Source organism: Myripristis murdjan, chromosome 8 (genome assembly GCF_902150065.1).
Source record: "Myripristis murdjan chromosome 8, fMyrMur1.1, whole genome shotgun sequence".
NCBI lineage: Eukaryota > Metazoa > Chordata > Actinopteri > Holocentriformes > Holocentridae > Myripristis > Myripristis murdjan.
The window spans coordinates 7,098,710-7,120,483 of NC_043987.1; the positions used below are offsets into that span (position 1 = coordinate 7,098,710).

Below are 21,774 nucleotides of genomic sequence, written 5' to 3' on the forward strand. Positions count from 1 at the left end.
AGGTGAATATACAGATATACAGGTGAACGAGCCAACACACACACACACACACACACACACACACACACACACACACAAATCTTAAAACTTTAAAATGACAAACAAACTCCTCCATTATAATTAATATGGCAATTTAAATGAAACCAACCTTGGAAAAGATTTCTTTTTTTTATATTGGGTCATAAACCTTGACTACTGTGACATGAGTGGCCTCTCCTTCACTTCATCACCTACAAAATAGGCAAGAGCAGCTCACCGTCAAAACAATGCACCTGCAGAACCATGTTAGCCTTTTTCCTATTGGCTGTCCACTCCAGCAGAGACAGCGGATAGGTCCGTGCAGTCTCGGGGGAGGAGCCTGAACCTAGCTGAGACTTCTGATTGGCCTGGATGAGTCTGTGTTGCAGCAGAGCCTGGCAGCCAGCAGGAGCGTGGTCAGACACAAACCTGTAGATGAGAAAGATAATAGGGCATATTCACTTTGTTCTGCTTGTTTGTGATAACAGTGCTCCCTTAACAACATATTGTGTCCATAATAAACTCCCAAATATGATGCTTACTGATTTTTCTAATCAGCCTAACAATCACCAACTTTTCTACTGCTGCTTCTCCATTTGCTCATTATTCTTTTAAACTGTTTGCTACCTTATACTGTACCTGCTTTCTACCCACTTCCTCTCTGTTGTGATAAGTTGGCTCATAAAAAAGCAGTCCATGCTATTAGGAATCCTCAGAAAAGTCAAACTGTTCTCAACATCTGAAAGTGCTCCACTAAAAAAGACCTTGCGTCCACCTTACAGCCGCTCCCCAGTGACTTGACTTTTTACTAATGTAAAAAGTTTGAAGAAAAGCGGAAAAGTTTGAACAAGCCCTGCGAGCAAGACAAGTTTGGGGGGAAAAAGCAGGTAAATGTCATGGTGGTTCAGTAGCTCAATGGGTGGCCCTAACACCACAGGGGTGAGCCATTCCCTCTGCGACCAATTATGCTAAAAAGGTTTCTGCAAGGCACTCTGGACAAAAGCACGCCCCAAATGACAGATTTTATATTATTACATGTATGTAAATTAGGATGGCAAATCATGTATTCATTAGTTAACCAATAAATAGTTAATCAAACAATTAATTCATCCTTTCACTCTGGCCAACATTACACAGTGCAACTTCCATGCAATTAGCTGAATGTTGTAAACAAAATTTCTTATTTTGCTGTGTCACCAAACACATATGGAACACTCCAAATGATGATACAAATGCAGTCTACAATTTTCATTAGATGGAACTCCAAAAAAACAAGTTGCATGAAAAGGTTTTACGTGTAACATTGGCCTCATTTTAATGTGTAATAAAGTAAGCCTCATCTGCTGCAGAAATAAAGCAATTGTGCCTTAGTATTTGTGTGTATGTGTGTGTGGTAATCATGATACTTTCATTTTTTAATGTAAAATTCAGAAAAGAGATTTTTTTTTTATTTTTTTTATTTATTCTCGTAATGGCATTACACACATTCTGAACCATGCCCAACCCATGTGTGTGGAGGTTTGTGCATTGTGTATCTCTACTATGGTGGCTTGTGTACCAAAGTGTGTGTAGTCATTTCTCACTTCAGTAGGTGTTTCTCCATCTTGTGGGACGGGGCGAAGGTGCAGACACAGCCCAGCAGCAGCAGCCAGCCTCGCTCAGCATTGGTGGGGTTTACGTTCCTCCACACCTGGTTGACAACCTGGGCGAGGATCTCATCACGTAACCCTGGGGACAACAGGCCCCTCTGGATGATGTAGTTCCCAAACAGGTTCTCCTGCGCCCCGTTCAGGTGAGGGTCACCCATGAACTTCAAAACCTAAAGCAAAATGTGAAAGAGAGGGGGAAAGTTAAAACAAATTATGTTATATGAAGCCATATAGCAGGCGTCACCAATTAGAAAACTTCCTGCTGATTGTGGTTGTATTCAGTGAGAAAGAGAAGCAAATGGGGGAGGAAAAAGAAAAAGAAAAATGTCAAAAATGTAATTACGATCAATTTGTAATTTTAAATTTGATCCTATAGTTAGCCTATATACACATACTTACTGTATACACTGATAGACCTTCAATACTAAAGCCACATGGGTTAGATATGATGGCTTGGACTTTTTCTGGTGAAGAACTTTGTAAGTGGACCACCAAAAATTTTAATTGAATACCCCCACCATATAGCATGATTCCACTTTTAAATTTTAGACATTTAGCTGAAGCTTTTGTACAGAGCAACTAACTGTGAGTATGACACCTCAGTTCGACACCAAGATCACCAACTTTACAAGCAATAAAGTGTGTATGATTTAGAGCCATAGTGCCCCTGTGACTCTAGTAAGGAGAGGTATTAAAATAAGAAATTTTGCAGTCTGCTAAACAGGCTATGTGTTGCAATTTAATTTTGTGCATTGCATTGTACTGAATTAAATTACATATCCCTTTTCTCACATGGAATTTTTTGGTAGTTACTGAAAAGCAGCACAGAAGTGCAACAGTATGATATGCACTGCATCTCAGTATGCAATGTCATTATATATAGTGTCAAATTGTTTCAAAATGTATTAGAGAATGTGTGATTTATGATGTGCACACAAGAATGAACACAATGAAGTGACAAAATTCGTCCACAGCAGGCATATAGCAGGTAAATTTTAGCTTTGGCGAGTAAATAAACTAAGGTTACCAGCCAGGTGGCCAGTAAATAATTTGGAGAGACAGTGTAGAGCCAGGTTTACATTGCTGGGTTTTTTATGTGCAGTGCCTGAGACTAATGGGACCCTCATTGTCTGTTACTTACCATGATGTCAGCCAATCTAATCTAAGTTGCTTCCTACTATTTGGTGCTTTCTACACCGTGTCTGTCTATATTTCCAGTATAAGACACATCTGTGTTACATTTTATTAGACATGTGGCAGCTCATTTCTGGTGTTAAGTCACTAAAAAGAAAACATAAACATGAAAAAAAAAGTCGTCATTCTTGTGAGAGGTGTCGTCTGAAAAGCACAGGACCCCGAGATCCTGAGAAAAATGTGAAGCTCAAAATCACAGTTTGTAAATAATGCATGATGTAGTTTTAAGGCTGGTAATAAGTATTTTTGGTTAGTAAATTTTCTCAGGTTACTCGCCATTGGCAGATAAGCCAAAAAGTTAATTTAGACTCAAGCACAGCGCTGAGAAGAAGCATCTTCAGGCTAATAACTGAGAGGCCACAAAAGAAGTCCAAACACTGAGCAACGTCCTACCATGATGAAGAGCTCCAGAGCTTCCCCTTTCAGGTCCTCATCTATGCGGGTCAGTGGTGATTCCAGAGGGGCCATCAGCAGCCCAAACTTTGGTTCCTGTTGATGCAAAAGAAATCGACACATAAATACGACAGGGCCTTCAACACAAATTCACTTCAGGGGGAATTAACAGCAGCAGCAGAGGGGATCCTCCACCATGGCTGTATCTGAGAATATAAAGTAATGCAAAGCAATATTAGGACCAATACTTTAAGAGAGCTAAGGTCATGCCAACAGCAGTGCACAAAGCAGTTTAAGGAGTTAAGTAATGTTTGAAGAGAGTTTTAGGTGGAAATAAGTGATTTAAAGGGTCATTAAGGAATAAATCTTAAAGTAGCACAGGGGCAAGTTGTAGGAAAAATGGGCCTACTTTATGTAAGAATTTTACTGGCAGTTTTATGAGGATAATGCTCTGCAGGACTCACACATGACTGCCGCAGGGGTCATTTTATGGTTTTATGGTTTACATGGTAGCGTATGGAATACATAAATTCCTGCATGTCTTACCCTGAAGTAGACCTGCACGTAGCGGTAGAAAGGATAGTTGTTGATGTCCAGAGGCAGCGTGAGCTGAGCCTCCTCCCGGATATGAGGAGCCTGGAGCAGAGCCAAGCAGTCTGAGTGCAGCTCCCTGCCGACTGGACAGAGAGAAGAACAGCGGCAACAAGAGTCAACCAGTATGAACATTATATTGTATTGTCCCTCAGGTAAAAACCTTGTATGTCCAAAATACCAACCTCCAATAAAGTTAGAAAAAACTGCCTCGTTATCAGCTATGTTTATCCAAAGATGGCCTGAAAAGGTTCCATAACACCAAAGACTGTATAATTTTCTCAACCCGCAAAGCAGCATAGATTCCTTCAATTGATGCTAAACATGAAAAACTTAATGATAGTTAGTATATTGGTGTTTTGTAATGCTCTTGTGCACAGCCATGAAAATCCTAGATCCACTCTCAGCCATTTGGTTCTGTAAAGATATATGTATGTTCAAACACAGCACATGGTAAATACTCACAGGTAGCCAGAGAGACAGGCATTCACACACAAACACACACACACACACACACACACACTCTCTCTCTCTGTGTCTCTTCACTCACTTCCTGCTGTCTGCAGCAAGGCCCCCAGCTCTGCAGGGATCACCAGGTGTGTGACATTAACCACCTCCCTCTTGGTCAGCTCCTATGGGAGAGAAGGCCGTGGGAAGCCATTACTTTTTTTTTTTTTCTACAAAGGCAAGTCAGTGACATTCTCTAATAGTTTCCTCTCAAAGCACAACAGTGGCCGCATAGGGGTTAGAGAAAAGGAGTTGTTGTGTCACCAGCTTGAATGCTGGAAACATGCGGGTAGAGAAAGTGAATAAGTAACACTTGTCCCTCTGTCAATAGCTACTGCCAAAGTGCCCTTAAGCAAGGGACTTGATGCCTGTCTGCCTCACTGGAGCTGCTTTGTGGTTACTTAGGGCACTTAATGGAGAAAAAGAAATGAAAAGAAAGAAAACTGTGACATAGATGATGATGACTAAGTGCCAACATGCTCATCTCCTCTGCCAAAACATCTCTGTCCCTGCTTCACCCTGAATGAATTAATCCTCGTCTTTTGAGTGTTTTGAGAGCTGAAGAAAACACTCATCGGGACCGCATCATTACTTTGAGTCTACCAGCTCTGAATGAAAAGAGAAATCTTGTAAATCCAAACATTTTTGTCTCACCATCTCTCTCCTTCTTCTCTCCTCCTCAATTTTCCTCCGGCCTTCGAGTCTGAACTGCAAACAGATCACAGCAATCACATACCGAACATTTTCAACTTGAGATGAGTCCCGATCCACAGAAATAGCAAAAGCACCTGGAGTGAGAAATATCACATTTTCTGATCTAAAATAGAATCGGTTATGAAATGTCCTCCCTCTTAGAACAGTTTTGATGTACCTTGATGTATCTCTTGCGGTTGACGTACATGTGGACGAGAGAGCGGAACCGGACCAGGCTCTCTCTCATCTTCACATAGCGCTTCCTACAGGACAGAACATGGGGTTGTCAACTATGATACATTAAGGCCATCTAGGTGCCTGTGAGATTTCTTATTTCTTATTTTTGTTATTTTTTTTTACAAAATTTCTGTAAATTTCTGTAACTTCACAGTGGGTGGACTATTTAGTAACTGGATGAACATTAACAATTTGTAGGTGGAATAAAGTGTGGGGACAAAGTGGACAGGCTGCAGAAGTGAAGGGGAAAATGCCCCCCCTCTCCTCCATGTACACTATATCACTGCTTCTTTCCCATTTTCTAAATAAAGACTGAAATCACTAAAGGAGGACTGCCCTTGCTCCTTCTTCATTTCCTTTTTTTTAAATACCATAATTTGTTTTAATGTTTGACAATCAAACATCCTGTAAGAACCGATGTCACAGTTCTCACCTGCTGGAGTCCTCAGTGTGGAGCTAAACTCTTCAGTTACAAAAAGGGTTATAAGGAGAGGACCTGGCTGTAGCGAGGTGCTGAAAGGGGCTGCTACCTGGTGAGGAAGCCTCGGCACTGCGCCTGCAGCCCGATGATCTTGTTGCGGAAAGCAACGAAGCGTTTCCTGACGAAGAACATGCGGGCGTAGCGCTGCAGGGTGAGGGCAGCGAGTTCACGGGATCGCTCCCGTTTGCTCTCCAGCAACTGGTAGATGTCCTCCTTCAGAAACAGCTGCCGTTCACACACACACACACACGCACACACGCATACACAAATATACATACAGGAGGTGAGTGCACATGCACATGGGAGAAAGTGTGATAAAATATGGTATATGAGCAAATTCAGCAGTAAAATACATGTCCATTTGAGTAAATGGTTTCAATTAAAAGCACTAAATACATGTTGTAATATCTGTGTTACATGCAGCCTAGTTTAAGGTACATAAAAAACCTCCTCCAAAGGCTGGAAGTACAACCGAGCATGTCTTCCTCACTCATCACCACAAGACTCGGGCTGTGGCAATAACCACAATATCACAATATCACAATATACAATACTGCAGTCATGTGATGCCTGAGCTCATTACTGTCATCAAAGTGTATTTGTTAAAGCACTGGAGAAGGGGAAATATGCAGCTAGTGTCTTCATATTTTTCCCTTTTCCAGTAGGAGAAAAAATAGCCTGCCTTTGTTCACTTTTTTGTTACACTTTGGAAAAGCCAAATCAGGCTAAAACCTAATTATTATGATTGTAGGTGTAATTTTACTGAAGGCATATCATTTGCTGTTTGAAGAATAAGAACAATTTATTTGAGACTGCTTTATTACTTGTCCATGTTCATTTACAAGTTGCAAGACCTTTAATTTTTACAGCAATAAACAACTTTGTTCACACTTCAGCCTATGTTGTTTGTACACGCCCAAGTCCAATAATAAAAAGACTGTATTTTTTTTTTTTTTTTTTACATAAGACAGTAAACCACCAAACCACAGGGACATGTTGCTTTTTCACCACAGTAGGACAATCCATACTGTCACAGCCCAAAATGACATGACAATTTACAGCCTGTATTGTTGGTGTACTAATTTGGGAAAGGATGGGTGTGATGAAATCTGAGGACAGTCTCACCTTGGTGACTCCGACGTGACAGGCACCTGGTCTGAGAGGACACAGTTTACTGAGCAGCAACACACAGTTCTCTCCATTTGCAGGTGGAAGCTGCTGTAGCCCCACCAGGGACTTGTACCTGCAAAAAAAAAAAAAAAAAACACACCCAGAGGTGGCACACACACACATAAACATGTACATTTAAAAATAAGAGCAATTAGATAAGATTATTGACATCAAAATTTGAATATCTTAAAGAGCCAAAAGATCTCTTTCAGTGCCATCTTTGGTGCTAAGCGCCGTGCTGTTTCTGCACTGCACTTCCCAGAGATCGCCTGTCAATCAAACAGTGCGAGCAGGACTGTGATGTCTTTCTCCTTGGATTTTGTCCTGATGGAGTTTGAGTTTCTGTTGGTGGAGCTTTTTTTTTTTCTGTTCAGCCAAGGTTGATATCGCTGCTCATGCAAACTACTCACTTCCTCTTCTTATTCCAAACAAACCAGAAACGTAAAATGCATCTCTTCCTGTGCGACAAAGGATTTTTCTCCCAGGAAACATCTTCCAAATTGATTAGAAAGGTAGAATTAAATGATTTCATGGGCTACATAACGGCTGAGTCACTACTGTGCTATGGCAAATTGCAAAAAAAGTGTAGCAAACAGGAACATTTACTTGTATAAAAAGGTTACCTTTAATTTCATGGCTGATTTAGCTCCGTCTGAGTAAACTTTCCATTTGGCAGATTGGATAAGAGGTGTGTTTCTTCGTGGTTACGTGATGCGGGTGACTTTGACTAGTTTGAGCCAGGCCAAAGGAAACTGTTGAACGACGAGTGTCTGCCAATGGCCGGTGATCACTTACACTACACATGCATGTGGACGTGTGTGTGTGTGTGTGTGTGTGTGTGTGTGTGTGTGTGTGTGTGTGTGTGTTACCTGAATAGGAAGACGTAGAATGGCAGTCTGACAGGATATCCCTCTCTGCGGATCCTAATGGTCTCCAAGACACCAGAGTGACACAGCTGGTTGCCAACTAAGTCATTTTCAAACACGCCTGGTTCCTACACACACATGAACAGTCAAATAGCATTGATGGTCAATAATACCTAGAAATGAAAATGAGAACACACAGTGCACACATAGAATCAGTGTCATCTAGAAAAAAGAGGATGTTACCTTGTTATTGTTTGGCTTAATGCAACGCACAAAAAAGGGATTGCACCTGAAAGAAGAAGAGAAATTAATGAGTGAAAATGTCGGCATCTACCCTCTGCCTTTTATTTGTTGCCTCCTTTTCTTAAATTTCATAAATTCACAGCTCTAATTGAAGAGTTTATTCTCAAAACGCTATCATCCATCATCTCAAAAGTTTAGAAGAATTTGCTTGCAATTTTTTCAGCCCAGCACTTATAGTCATAATTGGGATTCTTACCCATATAGTAGTACTTGCTGGTCCATGTCAGTGTAATACCTCCACCAAGTCTGGTCCATTAACTCTTGCCCTATTGCAAGAATGAGCGCTTCACCAAAATGAATCAAGCAGATAGAGACCGGAAAACAACATGATTTTCAGCAGTGACACAAAGTTGAAATTTTTTTTGAGGGATGTACAACAACATTATGATGATTATTTTGGTTTCACTTTAATTACTGTTTTCAGTCCTCTGGTTTCCAAAACTATATTCTGACATAACACTGACTGCCGTGGCACTGCAGTGTCATATTCAACGTACAGGATGATACAGTAGGCAGTGCTATGGCAGTAGGCAGTGCTATGGCAGAAAATAGTTCTGCCATTTTGGAAGCCAGGAGGCAGGAATGAGCACTGAAAGTGAAACCAAAACAATGTGGGTTGTTGTGCAGGCCATTGCTCAAAATCATGCTGTTTACCAGTTTCTATCAGCTTCATTCATTTTAAAGCAGTACACTTCCAGTGAATTTCCCGTTCTCACAACAGGGAAGGTTTTAACGGACCAAACTTGGTGGATGCATTACACTCATATGAAACAGTAAATACCACTATGAGCAAGAACCTGAACCATCACTTTAAGTTATATGGGTGTTTTTGTGTTGTGATTCTCAGATGATGAATATGTCAGTATGGAAAAAAAAAACATTGTATTTTTTTTTAAAATTTGGCTCTCATCTGTCTCTCCTCACCTCCCCATCTTCTCCACTAGTTCTAGTAAGGACTGCTGAAACTTGGTGCTGACGGTGGGAGCTTGGTATTTTCGGGTGACTGTGCTGCTCTTCCTCATGTGCCCTCCTCTCTGCTGACCCATGACCTCTGTGTGAACCAGGAAGAGGTTTGACACCATCTGGATTCACACAAACACACACGCAGGTTCAAGATGGAGCTAGGTTATAATGAGCTTAATTATCATCAAGGGTAATGTGTAGAGCCTGGCTGATACTGGATTTATGGGGACAATACCAATACTGATATTTGGGAATTTAAAAAAAAAAATCAGTAACACTAACTAGGCTGTCATTTTTCATATTTCATTTATTTTATTTTTCACTTTGCTCACAAGGGAGACAGTATTCCCCCCAATGAACCAATATCGGCCAGGCTCTAGTAAAGGGTTATCCTCTCCTCTCACCTTGTTCTTGCTCTGAATGAACAAATCCAGGACATCCTGTCGGACCTGGTCGTAGTTCTTATCCAGGAACTTGTGGACCTGAAGATTTCAAAACATCAGCAACATCACATGTCAGTGAAAACCCTTCCATCAAGCAGCAAGAAATTCCTTTTCCTCAAGTAATGAGTTTGATTTTGCGTCCTTTGTGACAAAAGCCAGCTGCCTGTGGAAAGTAGCACATTGGTGCAAATTTCACTTAATGTCTTTTATTTGTTTTTTGTCATTATTACTATTATTGTCGTTGCCTGATCAAGAACATTAAGTTAGTATATTCACAGCTTCATAGCTTTGATGTCGTTCACTGCCAAAGATATCCATTATGCAAATCAAATCTGGACAATGCCATGATGGGTAAGAACTTTCCACCAAATTATAGCTAAGAAGCTCTGTGAGTAGAGACGAGCCAATCAGGAGCTCCGTACCTGGTAGTTGACCCGGCCAGCAAAGTGCTTGATGGTGAATTCTGGGAGGGGCATCTTTGGCTTTTCATACAGTGGGTTGTTGCCATGGTGATAGTGACACTTCTGGAGGAAAGTGTGGTCTGTTGCCTGGCGACAAAGCAACAAGTGAAAAGGACAATTTAAAGACCACAGTCCACATTGCAACTATGAAATGTAATATGTGTGTAATGTGTGTGTGTGTGTGTGTGTGTGTGTGTGTGTGTGTGTGTGCATTTACAGGTCTCCCCTCTCCACTCCCCACCTGAGGGAAGCAGCTCTGATCATCCAGGATCCTCAGTATCCCATGAGGCTTAGCAGCGATGAGGTCGATGCAGGGCTGGTTGTCACTGAATGGGATGTCCTGCCAGGGGATCTGTTCCCTGCTGTACTCCTCCTGTATGGGAATCAAACACAACACAGTGTAATGTAACACACAGACTACAGAAGATTAGAACACACTCACTGCTGCTGTAGCTTTATATTTTAGTTCTGTTCTGTGTTTGGTGTAGATAATGACATATTTGTGTAGCATCATGTGCATCTGTGTGTGCATGTTTTCTGTTGCACTCACATGTGCCTACGTGATATTGCGTTAGTGTGGTGTGGCGTGGCACGTTTAGAAATGCCTCAGTGCTAGGTGCATGTGCCTGCACGTGCGTGTGCATGTGCGTGTGTGCGCAGGCATGACGTCGACTCACCTGCTCTTCCTTGAAAATGATCCTGTTGAAGAAGAACTGCAGGTACTCGTTTGCATAATTGATGCAAAGCTGCTCAAAGCTGTTGAAGGTCAGATCCTGTTTTTCCCACGCGTGAACACACACACACACACACACAGAGACACACAGACACACAGACACACACACACAAAAAAATTGGCAATTCTTTATTTTTTATTTTATCACTGAATGGTATCTATTCTAGTGCCTCTTCATTATGCAGTAGACAAAAGAAGTAGTTACTGTTATGGTTATAGTTATAGTAGCTGAGAATTTTTTGTATCCTTGATGAATTATTTAAGGTCAGTAATTTTACTCTTACTTAAGTATGCTTTTATTTAAGTATAGTACTTCGCTACATGTTATATGGCATCCATTACAGAACACAAATGTTGTAGGCTCTCCACAAGCACCAGAAACACGACCAACATAACAGTGAAATAATGAAAGAAAACAGTAATCTCACCTTACTGTGTTTATGCATTTTATTTATTTATTTATTTTTTTGTAATTTACAATATTAAAAAAAAACAAAAAAAAAACCTCAAATTCTCACTCATAGCATTATTTCAGTGTCTCACTATGGGATCCACCCAAAGTGAGAAACTTCCTCTTTTAGAATTGCCTGGAAAAGATCACATGTAACAGTATCTCCTATTTCCTATTTCCTATTTCCATACAACTTATGTTATAAATGTGTGTAACAGGAGTGGAAGAGACAGTATAAACATGTCAAAACTAATTGTAGTCACTGCTCCAAAAGGTTATGACATTTGCTTAACCCCGTTACCTCAAATCCGTAAATGTCCAGTATGGAGATGGAGAGGGTGTGTTGGCGAGGGTAAACCCGGGTGTTGATCCTCTCTGTTAACCAGTGGAAGAGCAGGGAGTACAGGATCTTGGCAACAGCATCTCTGGGTAGCAGTTTTATGTGTATTAATGGAGTAAGAGAGAGTGGGATAGGAAGGACAATAGAGAATTGGAGAGAAATTACATATGAGATAGATATAATATGATTAGAAATATGGTCCAAGAGCAGGCAAAAACAAGCACAGACTGGTTTAAATTATTTACGTAGTTAGTTGTAGTTTACTGGTGAATGTTGATGTATGCATAAAAAAATTCTAATAGGAATAACATAGTTCAGATTCTGTGGCATATCCCTTTCAGAGTGGTATTAATTAATTGCAATTGGAGGGAAAACAAACAAAAAAAATTCATATGCAATGCATGTTGGGTACTGTAGTTGTCTCTCACCTGGCATCAACAGCACTTTCCACAGTCAGAGGGGTGTAAATCTTCTCTCTCATCGTTTCCTGTGAGGAGGAGAGGCGTTAAACATCTAAGCAACATTTGCATTGATCACAATGTCATTTATAACAAAAGCAAAGGCTGCACATCCCAAAAACTTAAATCTGTGTGCAAGATGGATAATAGTCCATAAAATGTGAAAAGAACAGTGTGCACACTAGAGTTAGCTCCCATAGCTTTTGACTCCTGTGGCAACAATAAAAGATATGGGAGTCAACACTAATGTGCATTTTTTTTTTTTTTTTTTCACTTTTCACTATGCCATTTACACAAGACTTTTTCTACTGAGCAAAAACTTCCATTCCAACATTCTGCCTTAGAAACAAACTGTAGAACTAACTAAACTAGCTTCATCGTTCAAATTCCCCCTCAAAATGCTAAATGGTAATCAAGCTGCATTTAAACATCACACAAAAAGTAAGGAAATTTGTGTTTGGTAGATTATTTCTTTGTTGTAACAATGCTTCTTGGCAATAAATCTTACACCGTTGGAAAGCCTGTTTGTTTCCTTTTTAAATGGTGGCACATGTGTAAGGAACATGCATTTGTGGGATGAGCAGCAGAGCTGAGTATGTGTGCTGCGCCCATGAAAAATTTGCCAAATCTTCTCTGCCAATGCCAAACAGCTTATTTTGCTGTTGCTATTGACTCTTGTTTTGAGCTTCTGGTACCCCCAGGTGCTGCCAATCAGGTGCCTGATTGGCAGCACTGATTGTGGGGCGGCATCTCCCTCTCTGGAAAAACGAGGCTTGTCATCATTGGGGGCAATCTCAATGCAGAGAGATATCAAGATGAGATTCTGTAACCAGTGGCAATCCCATATCTCCACAGTCTGGGACCGAACTCTATCCTCCAAGATGACAACGCTCGGCCCTACAGAGCGGGGTTTATCAGAGACGACCTCCAGAATTTGGGAGTGGAGAGGATGGAATGGCCTGCCAGCAGTCCTGACCTCAACTCCATTGAAGCTTGGGCATGCTGTTCGTGCCAGAGTGACCAACACAACCACGTTGGCTGACTTGAGACAAATGCTGGTTGAAGAATGGGATGCCATCCCACAGCAGTGTGTGAGCAGGCTGGTGACCAGCATGAGGAGGATGAACCAGGCTGCTGTGGCTGTGTATGGTTCTTCCACACGCTACTGAGGCTCCTGTTTGTTAAATGAATAAATTGTTAAATTGCCAATATGTCTTGTTTCAAACTTCAATCATCCAATCCACCAAACACGAGTCAATGGCAGAATAAGCTGTTTGGCATTGGCAGAGAAGATTTGGCAAATTTTTCATGGGCACAACCCACAAACTCAGCTCTGCTGCATGTTCCTTACAAATGTGGCACCATTTAAAAGGGAAATAAACAGGCTTTCCAACGGTAAGATTTATTGCCAAGAAGCATTGTTACAACAAAGAAAAAATCTACCAAACACAAATTTCCTTACTTTTTGTGTGATGTTTACATAGCACTTCTGGAGCACATCTCCTGTAACTTTTTTGTGTACATTTTTGCTTGAGTATTGTTACTCCACTACATTTTTAATCATATTCAATACAGAGAACAAATGATCAGTGACAGATTGTGGAACGTTTCAAAATGAACTCTCAATCAGCAAAGACGAGAAGGCGAATCTGCTTCTACTTTGTTGATTCTACTTTTTGTCATTTCCAAATTTCCAGTATAAGATGCAAACTTATGTGGGATAAGTGTGGAAAAAAGGGAATGAAATCAGTGAGGTAACCTGACGATGAGAGCCATGTAGATTCAACCATCACATTATGTGCCTTTTCAATCAACCCCTGGCAATTTTGCAGAATCCACCTTTAAATATAGTTTGAACCTTGTTCTCTCCTCCCTTTATATCTGCATGGAAAAGATCACACCTGACACAGTTACTGTTTTGAAAAAGTAACTCAGAAACTTTTACTCCAAGTACATTTGAAATGAGCCACTTTCTACTTTTACTTCAGTAGATTTTTACAGTAGTAAAAGCAGTACTTCTACTTCTCCCTAAATATCAACAAAGTAACAGTATTTCTACTTTAGAAGCAATTTGCAGCAGTTTTTCCACCACTGCCGACCATTCAAAGTGCTATACAAAGATTGCTTCACACACTCACAAAAAACCGATGTGTTATTTATTTATTTTTTTTTTTTTAATGTCCGCTACAGTATCATCCTGTGTATCCTTGAGACAGTGTGACCTTTTAAATTGCAAGCCAACACTACGGCTCAGGTACAGTATGTGTGATACTTGAATTGGCAAAGCCCATTAGCGCATATTCTGTTACCGTCCAATTAAACCTTTAAGGGAATTAAAGCAGCTCAGTATAGCTCAATAAGAAGAGCATCAACACCAATGCTGTAAAATTTGTGAAAAACATAGAACCGTGACATAAAAGATTCAGCCAAACTGTACATGGCAAACCAAATACTAGCAGTTCACCCAGCACCCACTTTTCTCCCCTCAATTACATCAACCAGTTGTCTCCTCCATCTCTTTCTTCTACCTTTATATTCATTGATGGGAGCGTCTGGGTTTTGGGGTCCGATCAGATAAAGGATGCTTTGAGACTTGAGACTTGAGACTAGATCATCTCTCTCTCTCTCTCTCTCTCTCACACACACACACACACACACACCTCATCCAGCAAGAGGAAATGACTGGAGACTGCTGACTCCTCTCTTGTTACATAGGAACCATAGGAGCCACCCCTCTCATTAGAAATTCAATTATACTGAGAGACCTTACTTAGTGTATATATGAGTGTGTGTGTATGTGACAGAATGTAAGATGTACTTTAAATTAATCCCCCCCCCAACACACACACACACACACACACACACACACACTCTCTCTCCCTCTCCCTCTCCCTCTCCCTCTCCCTCTTCCTCACCCTCTCTCTCCCTGTCTCTGTCATCACCCTCATTCCTTGACAGAAGCATCACCCTAAGGGCAACTGGAATCTGCTCCTTATATTCTTCTTACAACCGGAATGCAACACAGGATATTACATAATCAGAGAGCTGGATACATGGACAAAAAGTAGATGGATATGGAATGAGAAGAGGAGAGGTAACTGCATGGAAAGTATTTTTAGGGCGCCTTTGCTTTACTAGCCGGTGTGCAGTGGATAAGAGTGATAATGGAAATTCGGATATACAAGAGGATGACAAATTGCAAGAAAGCTGGATTAGAACCTGCAGCAATGTCAATGTGTCCTCTATACCTTCCATTTCTGGGCCACCAGGATGTCCTGCCACTGAAAGGACTGACACAGCCATGTTTTTTTTGTTGTTGTTGTGATGCTCTAATGAACCCTGGGAATCGTTACTATATTGTCCAAATCCACAAGGGGGTCAAAGGTCAAGCACAGCTGGAGAGCAAAGGCCCCTGGAGTTGGTTGGGATCCTGTGTATTGCTCAAGGACTCTTCGACAGGGTGGATGCTCCCTGGAGCTTGAGAGATGGTCTCTCTACTTGCAAAAGACAAGGGCTGATGCATGCTGTTCATAATGAGCATAAAGTCCTATGGCTGATCCAAGGGAGGTTGCAGTCTGCAATGTCAAACAACACCGAGAAAAACTGAAACCAAGGAGTACAATGCAACAGCTGGTTCACTGTCTTTGGAGATGAGCGTGCCACATCTATTGGTTGAATAAAGGAGATAACTAGTGATTGACAATGCTGCTGGGGAACTATTAAGCACTGATTTTTTAAGAGCTTAACAATTCACAGAGTGCCACTGATAAGACTATAGCTGTCACTGTGACTGTAGGGTGGAAGCAAACATAGATGTTTGCATGACAAAAGGAAACTGGTGGCTACAAGGATTGGGACCAAAAAAAAAAAAAAAAAAAAAATCAAACAACATGAATTTCTATTACCACTCTTGCATCAAGCAAAAATCTTAAACCCATAAATCCTGAGAACACTGGTCTAATGAATTATTTCCCTGAGGTCAACAAAAACAGGACTCTCATTTGGCGATGCATAGCTGCTGGAAGTATTCCAAAAAATGAAATCCTAAAGAAAAACACCCACTACAAGGTCACATTCCTGAGGCTAGTGTGCTAGCAGTTCCCATTCATAAGAGGCTGCTCCATCCATTATAGCAGAATGTAAGTAAAAGGACGCTCTCCATGCCAGAAGCACAATTACACACAATAACACATTTCACTAGAAAATGTGTAAGTGCTATGTATGAGGGTAAGCATGTCTGCATTTGTGTCTGTTTCTGTGTACGTATGTGTGTGTGTATGTGGTACAGGGTGTACTGAAAATGATACTCCCAACTAATTGATAGCAACTAGCAAAGCTGACTTAGATGTGTCTCATATGTAGTTACACTTTGATCAGTTAACGTGATACATTATAATGTAACCTGGGATTGTTTACTGCAGAGAAACAGAATCAGGGCGTGGATTCATCAAATGTCACACAGTAGGTTTACTGTACGCGAGGCCAGATGTGAGATTTGTCTTTCAAATCATAATAAATGAATGAGGAGGTAGCAATAAGACATAGTTTAGCGCACAGTGACACACTGAACACATACAGGAGCAAGTATCTGAAATCTGAAACACACTCACGGCATGAAGACTAAACCAGAGGAGGCATAATGCTGTGTTTTCATGGTTTCATAGATTTCCTAATTCACCTTTTAGCAAAATATCATATTAATGCATGGGACTATTTCCTCCTGCTGTCACTTGACTACTGTAAAACTCAGAGTTAGAGAAATACACCAAGCTTTAAGGAGAGTGATCCAGTTGTCATCAGTGAAGTCAATTTATTTACTCTTTATTTAGCCAGGAAGGTCCCATTGGGATACATTATCTCTTCTTCCAGGGACATTAAAATCACAAATCAGCAAGTTTGTTAGAGTTTTCATTATATGACCTGTTGATTCAGAACCAATAATATGAACATGTACATATAGGTAGGGTTTATTTTTGGAACTATTTCAGACGAGCAGCGACATATTCATCCTCTGCAAGGAGTTCCTAACTGTCTCCCATTGCCTACCACTTTTGTCCATGGAGACAAGATTTTAGACAGAAGATTCTGTAAGTTAGACAAAAGATCCTGGAAGTTATTTATTTGTATCACTAAGTTATAGTATTTTGTATCAGTTTGTGTACAGTTGCTCAGTCTCCTAAAATGGCAGACTTATCTGCATATCATTTAATATCACTAACTATTTAGCTTTTGAGCTGTTCCATGTTCTCATGTTTATAGTTTTGTTAAAATGCAAGGGACCTTCAAGCACTCCACATTGTGTATGCTATCTAGTTGGCATGGAGAACCACAGTAAAATAATCTACCAGAGACACAAGAATTATTTTGGTGTCCATATCCTCTTCACTTAATGGATCATTTGTCTGTTTGTCACAAACTGCATTACTGTACCTAAAGCCACAGTGAGTGTAACGGAGGCACAGGGAAACAGGCAGCATGGCTAGTGAAAGTCCTGTAATGTCCACTAGAGAGAGCCAGAGGCAGACAGAAAGACAGCTGCACCAGCCGTCCTGTCTGAGAGCATCTCGGCCTCCCTCTCCCCGTCTGTCTCTCACTCAGTCCCTGTGGGGATCAACTGCTGTGTCTCTTTTGTGCTAGGGCAAACGACACTGAGGGTGACACAATGGCTGGTAATATCACCGTTTGTGCGTGTGTGTGTGTGTGTGTGTGTGTGTGTGTGTGACACAGAGACAGAGAGAGAGAGAGAGAGAGAGAGAGAGAGAGAGTGAAAAAGAGAGAGACCTGGCTCTGGACCCTATTACCTGTCTGATACCTTTCAGGTGACTTGAGGTCACACACAGCGCTAAATGTGCAGAGCGTGAATGATGAAGCAGCACAGACATTTAGCTGGAGAGAAAATAAGTTAATAATCACCGACTCAAGTAATGATATGACTTCTAAAAACACTCTAAAACCTCCACCTGTCAGGTCAATTAAGAGCAATAACTTGCCGATAATCATGCCAATCAATACCTTTTATTTCTATTGGAATTCAATTACTTTCTTTATTATTATGAGACAGATAAAGCAGGGATGCCTGCACGGGAAAAAAAAAAAAAAAAACACACACACACACACACACACACACACACACACAGTTTGATACTCACTGTGACTTTGTAAGTGACGGATTTCTGTAGACCCTCTGGTGAGATCTGCAGCAGCTCAGCCACCACTCTGATCTCCTGAGCGCTCACGACTGACGCCACCTCCTGGCCATCGGCCTGTTGTGCAGCACCGACCCCCAACAAGACAGAGAGGGTGAGTTAAGGAGCTGGTAGTAATAATAATAATGTAATAGCATAAGGCAAGAAATTTATAAAAACGGAGAAGATTAAAAGTTCAGGGCAGTGACTCCGAGATAAAATGAGAAAGAATGATGCCAAAGGTAACGTTACCTCATATCTCTGGAAGTAGACGTTGCCCAGGTGCAGTATGGAAGAGAGAACTCTAAAGATGGCCAGCTGGTCGTCAGAGGTGAAGTGGAGGATTTCCATGGCAGACAGCAGACGCAGGAAGTCCTCCGAGTCATTCTTTCCTGTTATCCCACAATCTCCTCCCTGCATGGAAAGAGAGCAAGAGCTCAAGAAAGGTGAAGTGTAATTACATTTTAACAGGAGTTATACAGTCTGAGCACGAGAGGCCTGAAAAGTCAGTCCCACAACTTACTGTTCGAGCTTCATTTTTAATCAGACTTTCGCCTTGGGCTTCTGCTTTCCCACAGTTTGGGTAAATTTGAAAGGAGCAGATGATATTTTCCTACTTACCTCGAGTGCAGTCTATCCCTCTAGATAGCTTCTATGTAATTTGGTGAGGAATCCAGTCTGCTGAGACCCCCCGTCTCCCCCTCACCCCAATGCAATGGGCCTCTAAGCATCAAAAATGTACATGTGAAATTCCCAGATACCCACCATATTCCACCGTGCCTGCACAGCCTTCATCCAGAATATTCCTGCTGAAGAGCCGCAGCAAACTGTATCTATCAGCTCCCCAATTAAGGTGAGCAAATTTGATGTGGATAGATAGGTTAATAGTGTTCTTCAGCAGGAAATCAGGCCCCAAAAAACAATAAAAAAAAAAAAAAAAAAAAAAAAAAAAACATTGTTTATGGAAGAAACTGTGGCTGTTGACTTTTTTTTTTTTACATGTAAACTTTTGATGCTTTGCCCCCCACAAATAAATAGCCAGACAGAGCGTTCACAAAAGCCACAAAGAAACTATTTGGTTAGATTTGATTGGATAGATTGTGCTAGGGTCAAGTGGATATTTTTTGTATTTTGGTGAACTGTTCCTTTAAAACAAAGGCATAGCTGATGCACTTGCTGCATAATTATCAACCACTGTGTGTCGTTTGCCCCAGTTGCATCTGAGACACAGACACACACACACACTCCTAAAGACAGATGCAGTGGAGGAGGTGGTGGAGCTGATGCTGCAGGTGACGTCTACACTGAGCTCCCACTATCTCTAATCTTGTGTCACGCAGATCTTCATGTTACCTGGTTGAGGTAATAGTAGGTTTCAGCCTCTTGCAGATAGAAGGCCTGTTTCTGTGGAGAGGGAAGACCTGCCAGCATCTCATAGAAGATATGGTAGTTCCTTTCATCTTTGGCCTAGAGGCAGAAATAGAAAATATGTACCAATCTACCCACACATATGTATCAAAGCAAAATTTAGAAAAGTTCATTCATTCATTTTCTAAAGCGATTACACTAATTAGCGCTGCAAGGAACTTATAAAGTGTAATGGGAATTCCCTTTCATCCAGAGAAATGCACACATACACAATATCCATAAAAGGAGAATTAGCCCACAGTGTAGTGCATAAAACGTGGTAGTGTTGTCTGCACGTGTTACCATTACGTATTACCTGGAAGACGATACGGGACTTCTCCAGTAGATACTGGGAGGTTATGGCACCACTGATCTCACCACTAGATAGAGAGACAGACGGGCAGAGAGAACAGAAAGGAAGAGAGTAAGATTAAAGAGGAGATGGAGTGAGATCAGAACAGAAACCAAAATGGGTGTTTCTGTATTTTTATTTCACACTCACTCCTCCAGAAAGACCTCTATGTATTTCCCGAACCGGCTGGAATTATCATTCCGTACAGTTTTGGCATTTCCAAAAGATTCCAGGAGAGGAGCTGCCTCGAGAATCTACCGAGGGTTCGGACAGAGAGTTAAACAACATTCAGTTGCTATCAGCTCAATGACACATTTGGCAGAAAGCAAAACAACTCACACACAGACTCACAAACAAAAGCCATGACAATGCGTGACACTGTTAATTATTCAAGAAATGATTTTAACGCCTGTTATCTGTTAGTATCAAACCACAATGGAAAAACACTGGGCCAGTGATAAAGTAACAATGAAACATCATTTTAGACAGTGTTATGCTTCTATACTTTGATGTATTTCCTGTTGAAAGAGGATGTTGAGGCAGGACATAATGTGAGGAAACACTGGGGAAAAAAAATCTTCTTGCTAGCTGTCAACACAGTCAAACAGGGAACCAATGTTTGGTCTCAAAAAATATTACAAATGTCCTTTCTGAAAATGGTAAACTCATAGCATGATCAAATACATCTTTTAATAGATCTTTTGTTTAGCATTTATGATAACCTATTGCCTTGTATACATTTATACCAGGTGCCATGCTATTGGTCCAATGGCCAATTATTTCGAAACCTCAACAGTACAAAAAATGTGTCATTGAATTGAAAGTCCATTAATCTGATGGCCCGTTATCCCAAAAACAAAATTCCCATTGCTCTGAAGTCCCATTGCTCCTAAAATACACACTCTGGAGATGATGGAGGTCAGTGGCTCCTGGCGTTATGCCAAGTTTTGCATCCCTGTCAAGAAATTCATCCACCCCTGTTTACCTGAACCCTAACCTGAGGAGACCCCTGCCTAAATTTAACCAAGTTACATAGTGGCCATATTTCAGACTATTGCAGTTTCAGAATAATGAGCCTTTGTTTTCAGGATAGCATGCCATCAGCCTAATGGGCTTTCAGTCCAACGAGACATTTTTTGGACCATTAGGGTTTCAGAAAAATAGGCCTTCTGTCCGATGGGCAGTCCCCCTGCTGCTAACTCAGCTAATGTTGTATGCACTTGAACTCGGACCTTCGAATTTCTGTCTTGTAAATTTAAGACCTGCAACATCATTGTGTTCATGGTCTCAACTCAGGAAAAATGGATGGATTTCCTTGGATATTCCCTGTGGAGGAATATTTGGAGTTCCATTTCAGAATTTGTTTATCCTGATCGTGACCTGACACCATGAACGGCATGTTGTCGTAGTTAAGTAATTTACAAGACGGAAATTACGTGGTCTCAATTCAGTGGAATACAGCATTTGCAGAGTTAAAAGCATAATGGTGGCAATGCCATGGCTTGGAAGCAACTTTTCTGTTGGATAGACCATTTCAAGACGTATTTGACTGTGCTATGGGTTTCCTGTTTTCATAGGGGACATTTATAATGGTTGCTGAGGCTGAAAACAAGTGCCTTGTTGGATTATGTTGAGTCATCGAGAAAGTTTCTTGTTACTGAAGCTAGAAGTGAGGTTGTGCTATGTGCAATTATAAATAATGGGGATCAACATTTCAGTATGGCCTGTGTTGAAAAATACCAAACCCGTCCATAAGGAGTGAGTCTGGACTAATTAACGACCATTCAGACAAACTGAGTTTATTAACAAGGCAACAAAAGACAAAAAAAATCATTTCTAATACTGTCACACACCACAGCAAGACACAGCAACAAGCTAT

The 21,774-nt window shown here is 41.0% G+C and overlaps 1 protein-coding gene across 1 annotated transcript in view; it reads right to left on the bottom strand.

Annotated features, from left to right (window-relative positions):
- myo15aa (myosin XVAa) overlaps window positions 1–21,774 on the bottom strand; it is a 58,848-nt gene that overhangs the window by 29,325 nt on the left and 7,749 nt on the right. Inside the window, exons 8-30 of the mRNA XM_030058359.1 lie at window positions 20,046–20,149; window positions 19,860–19,923; window positions 19,490–19,603; window positions 18,389–18,550; window positions 18,101–18,214; window positions 11,922–11,980; window positions 11,455–11,578; window positions 10,647–10,742; window positions 10,211–10,342; window positions 9,931–10,056; window positions 9,470–9,547; window positions 9,027–9,184; window positions 8,043–8,088; window positions 7,803–7,927; window positions 6,889–7,006; window positions 5,813–5,988; window positions 5,224–5,308; window positions 5,007–5,060; window positions 4,396–4,477; window positions 3,801–3,931; window positions 3,255–3,350; window positions 1,602–1,837; window positions 257–447 (exon numbers count right to left, since the gene is read on the bottom strand). Of these exons, the coding sequence (XP_029914219.1) occupies window positions 257–447; window positions 1,602–1,837; window positions 3,255–3,350; window positions 3,801–3,931; window positions 4,396–4,477; window positions 5,007–5,060; window positions 5,224–5,308; window positions 5,813–5,988; window positions 6,889–7,006; window positions 7,803–7,927; window positions 8,043–8,088; window positions 9,027–9,184; window positions 9,470–9,547; window positions 9,931–10,056; window positions 10,211–10,342; window positions 10,647–10,742; window positions 11,455–11,578; window positions 11,922–11,980; window positions 18,101–18,214; window positions 18,389–18,550; window positions 19,490–19,603; window positions 19,860–19,923; window positions 20,046–20,149 (2,671 nt within the window). The remainder of the gene's footprint in view (window positions 1–256; window positions 448–1,601; window positions 1,838–3,254; window positions 3,351–3,800; window positions 3,932–4,395; window positions 4,478–5,006; window positions 5,061–5,223; window positions 5,309–5,812; window positions 5,989–6,888; window positions 7,007–7,802; window positions 7,928–8,042; window positions 8,089–9,026; window positions 9,185–9,469; window positions 9,548–9,930; window positions 10,057–10,210; window positions 10,343–10,646; window positions 10,743–11,454; window positions 11,579–11,921; window positions 11,981–18,100; window positions 18,215–18,388; window positions 18,551–19,489; window positions 19,604–19,859; window positions 19,924–20,045; window positions 20,150–21,774) is intronic.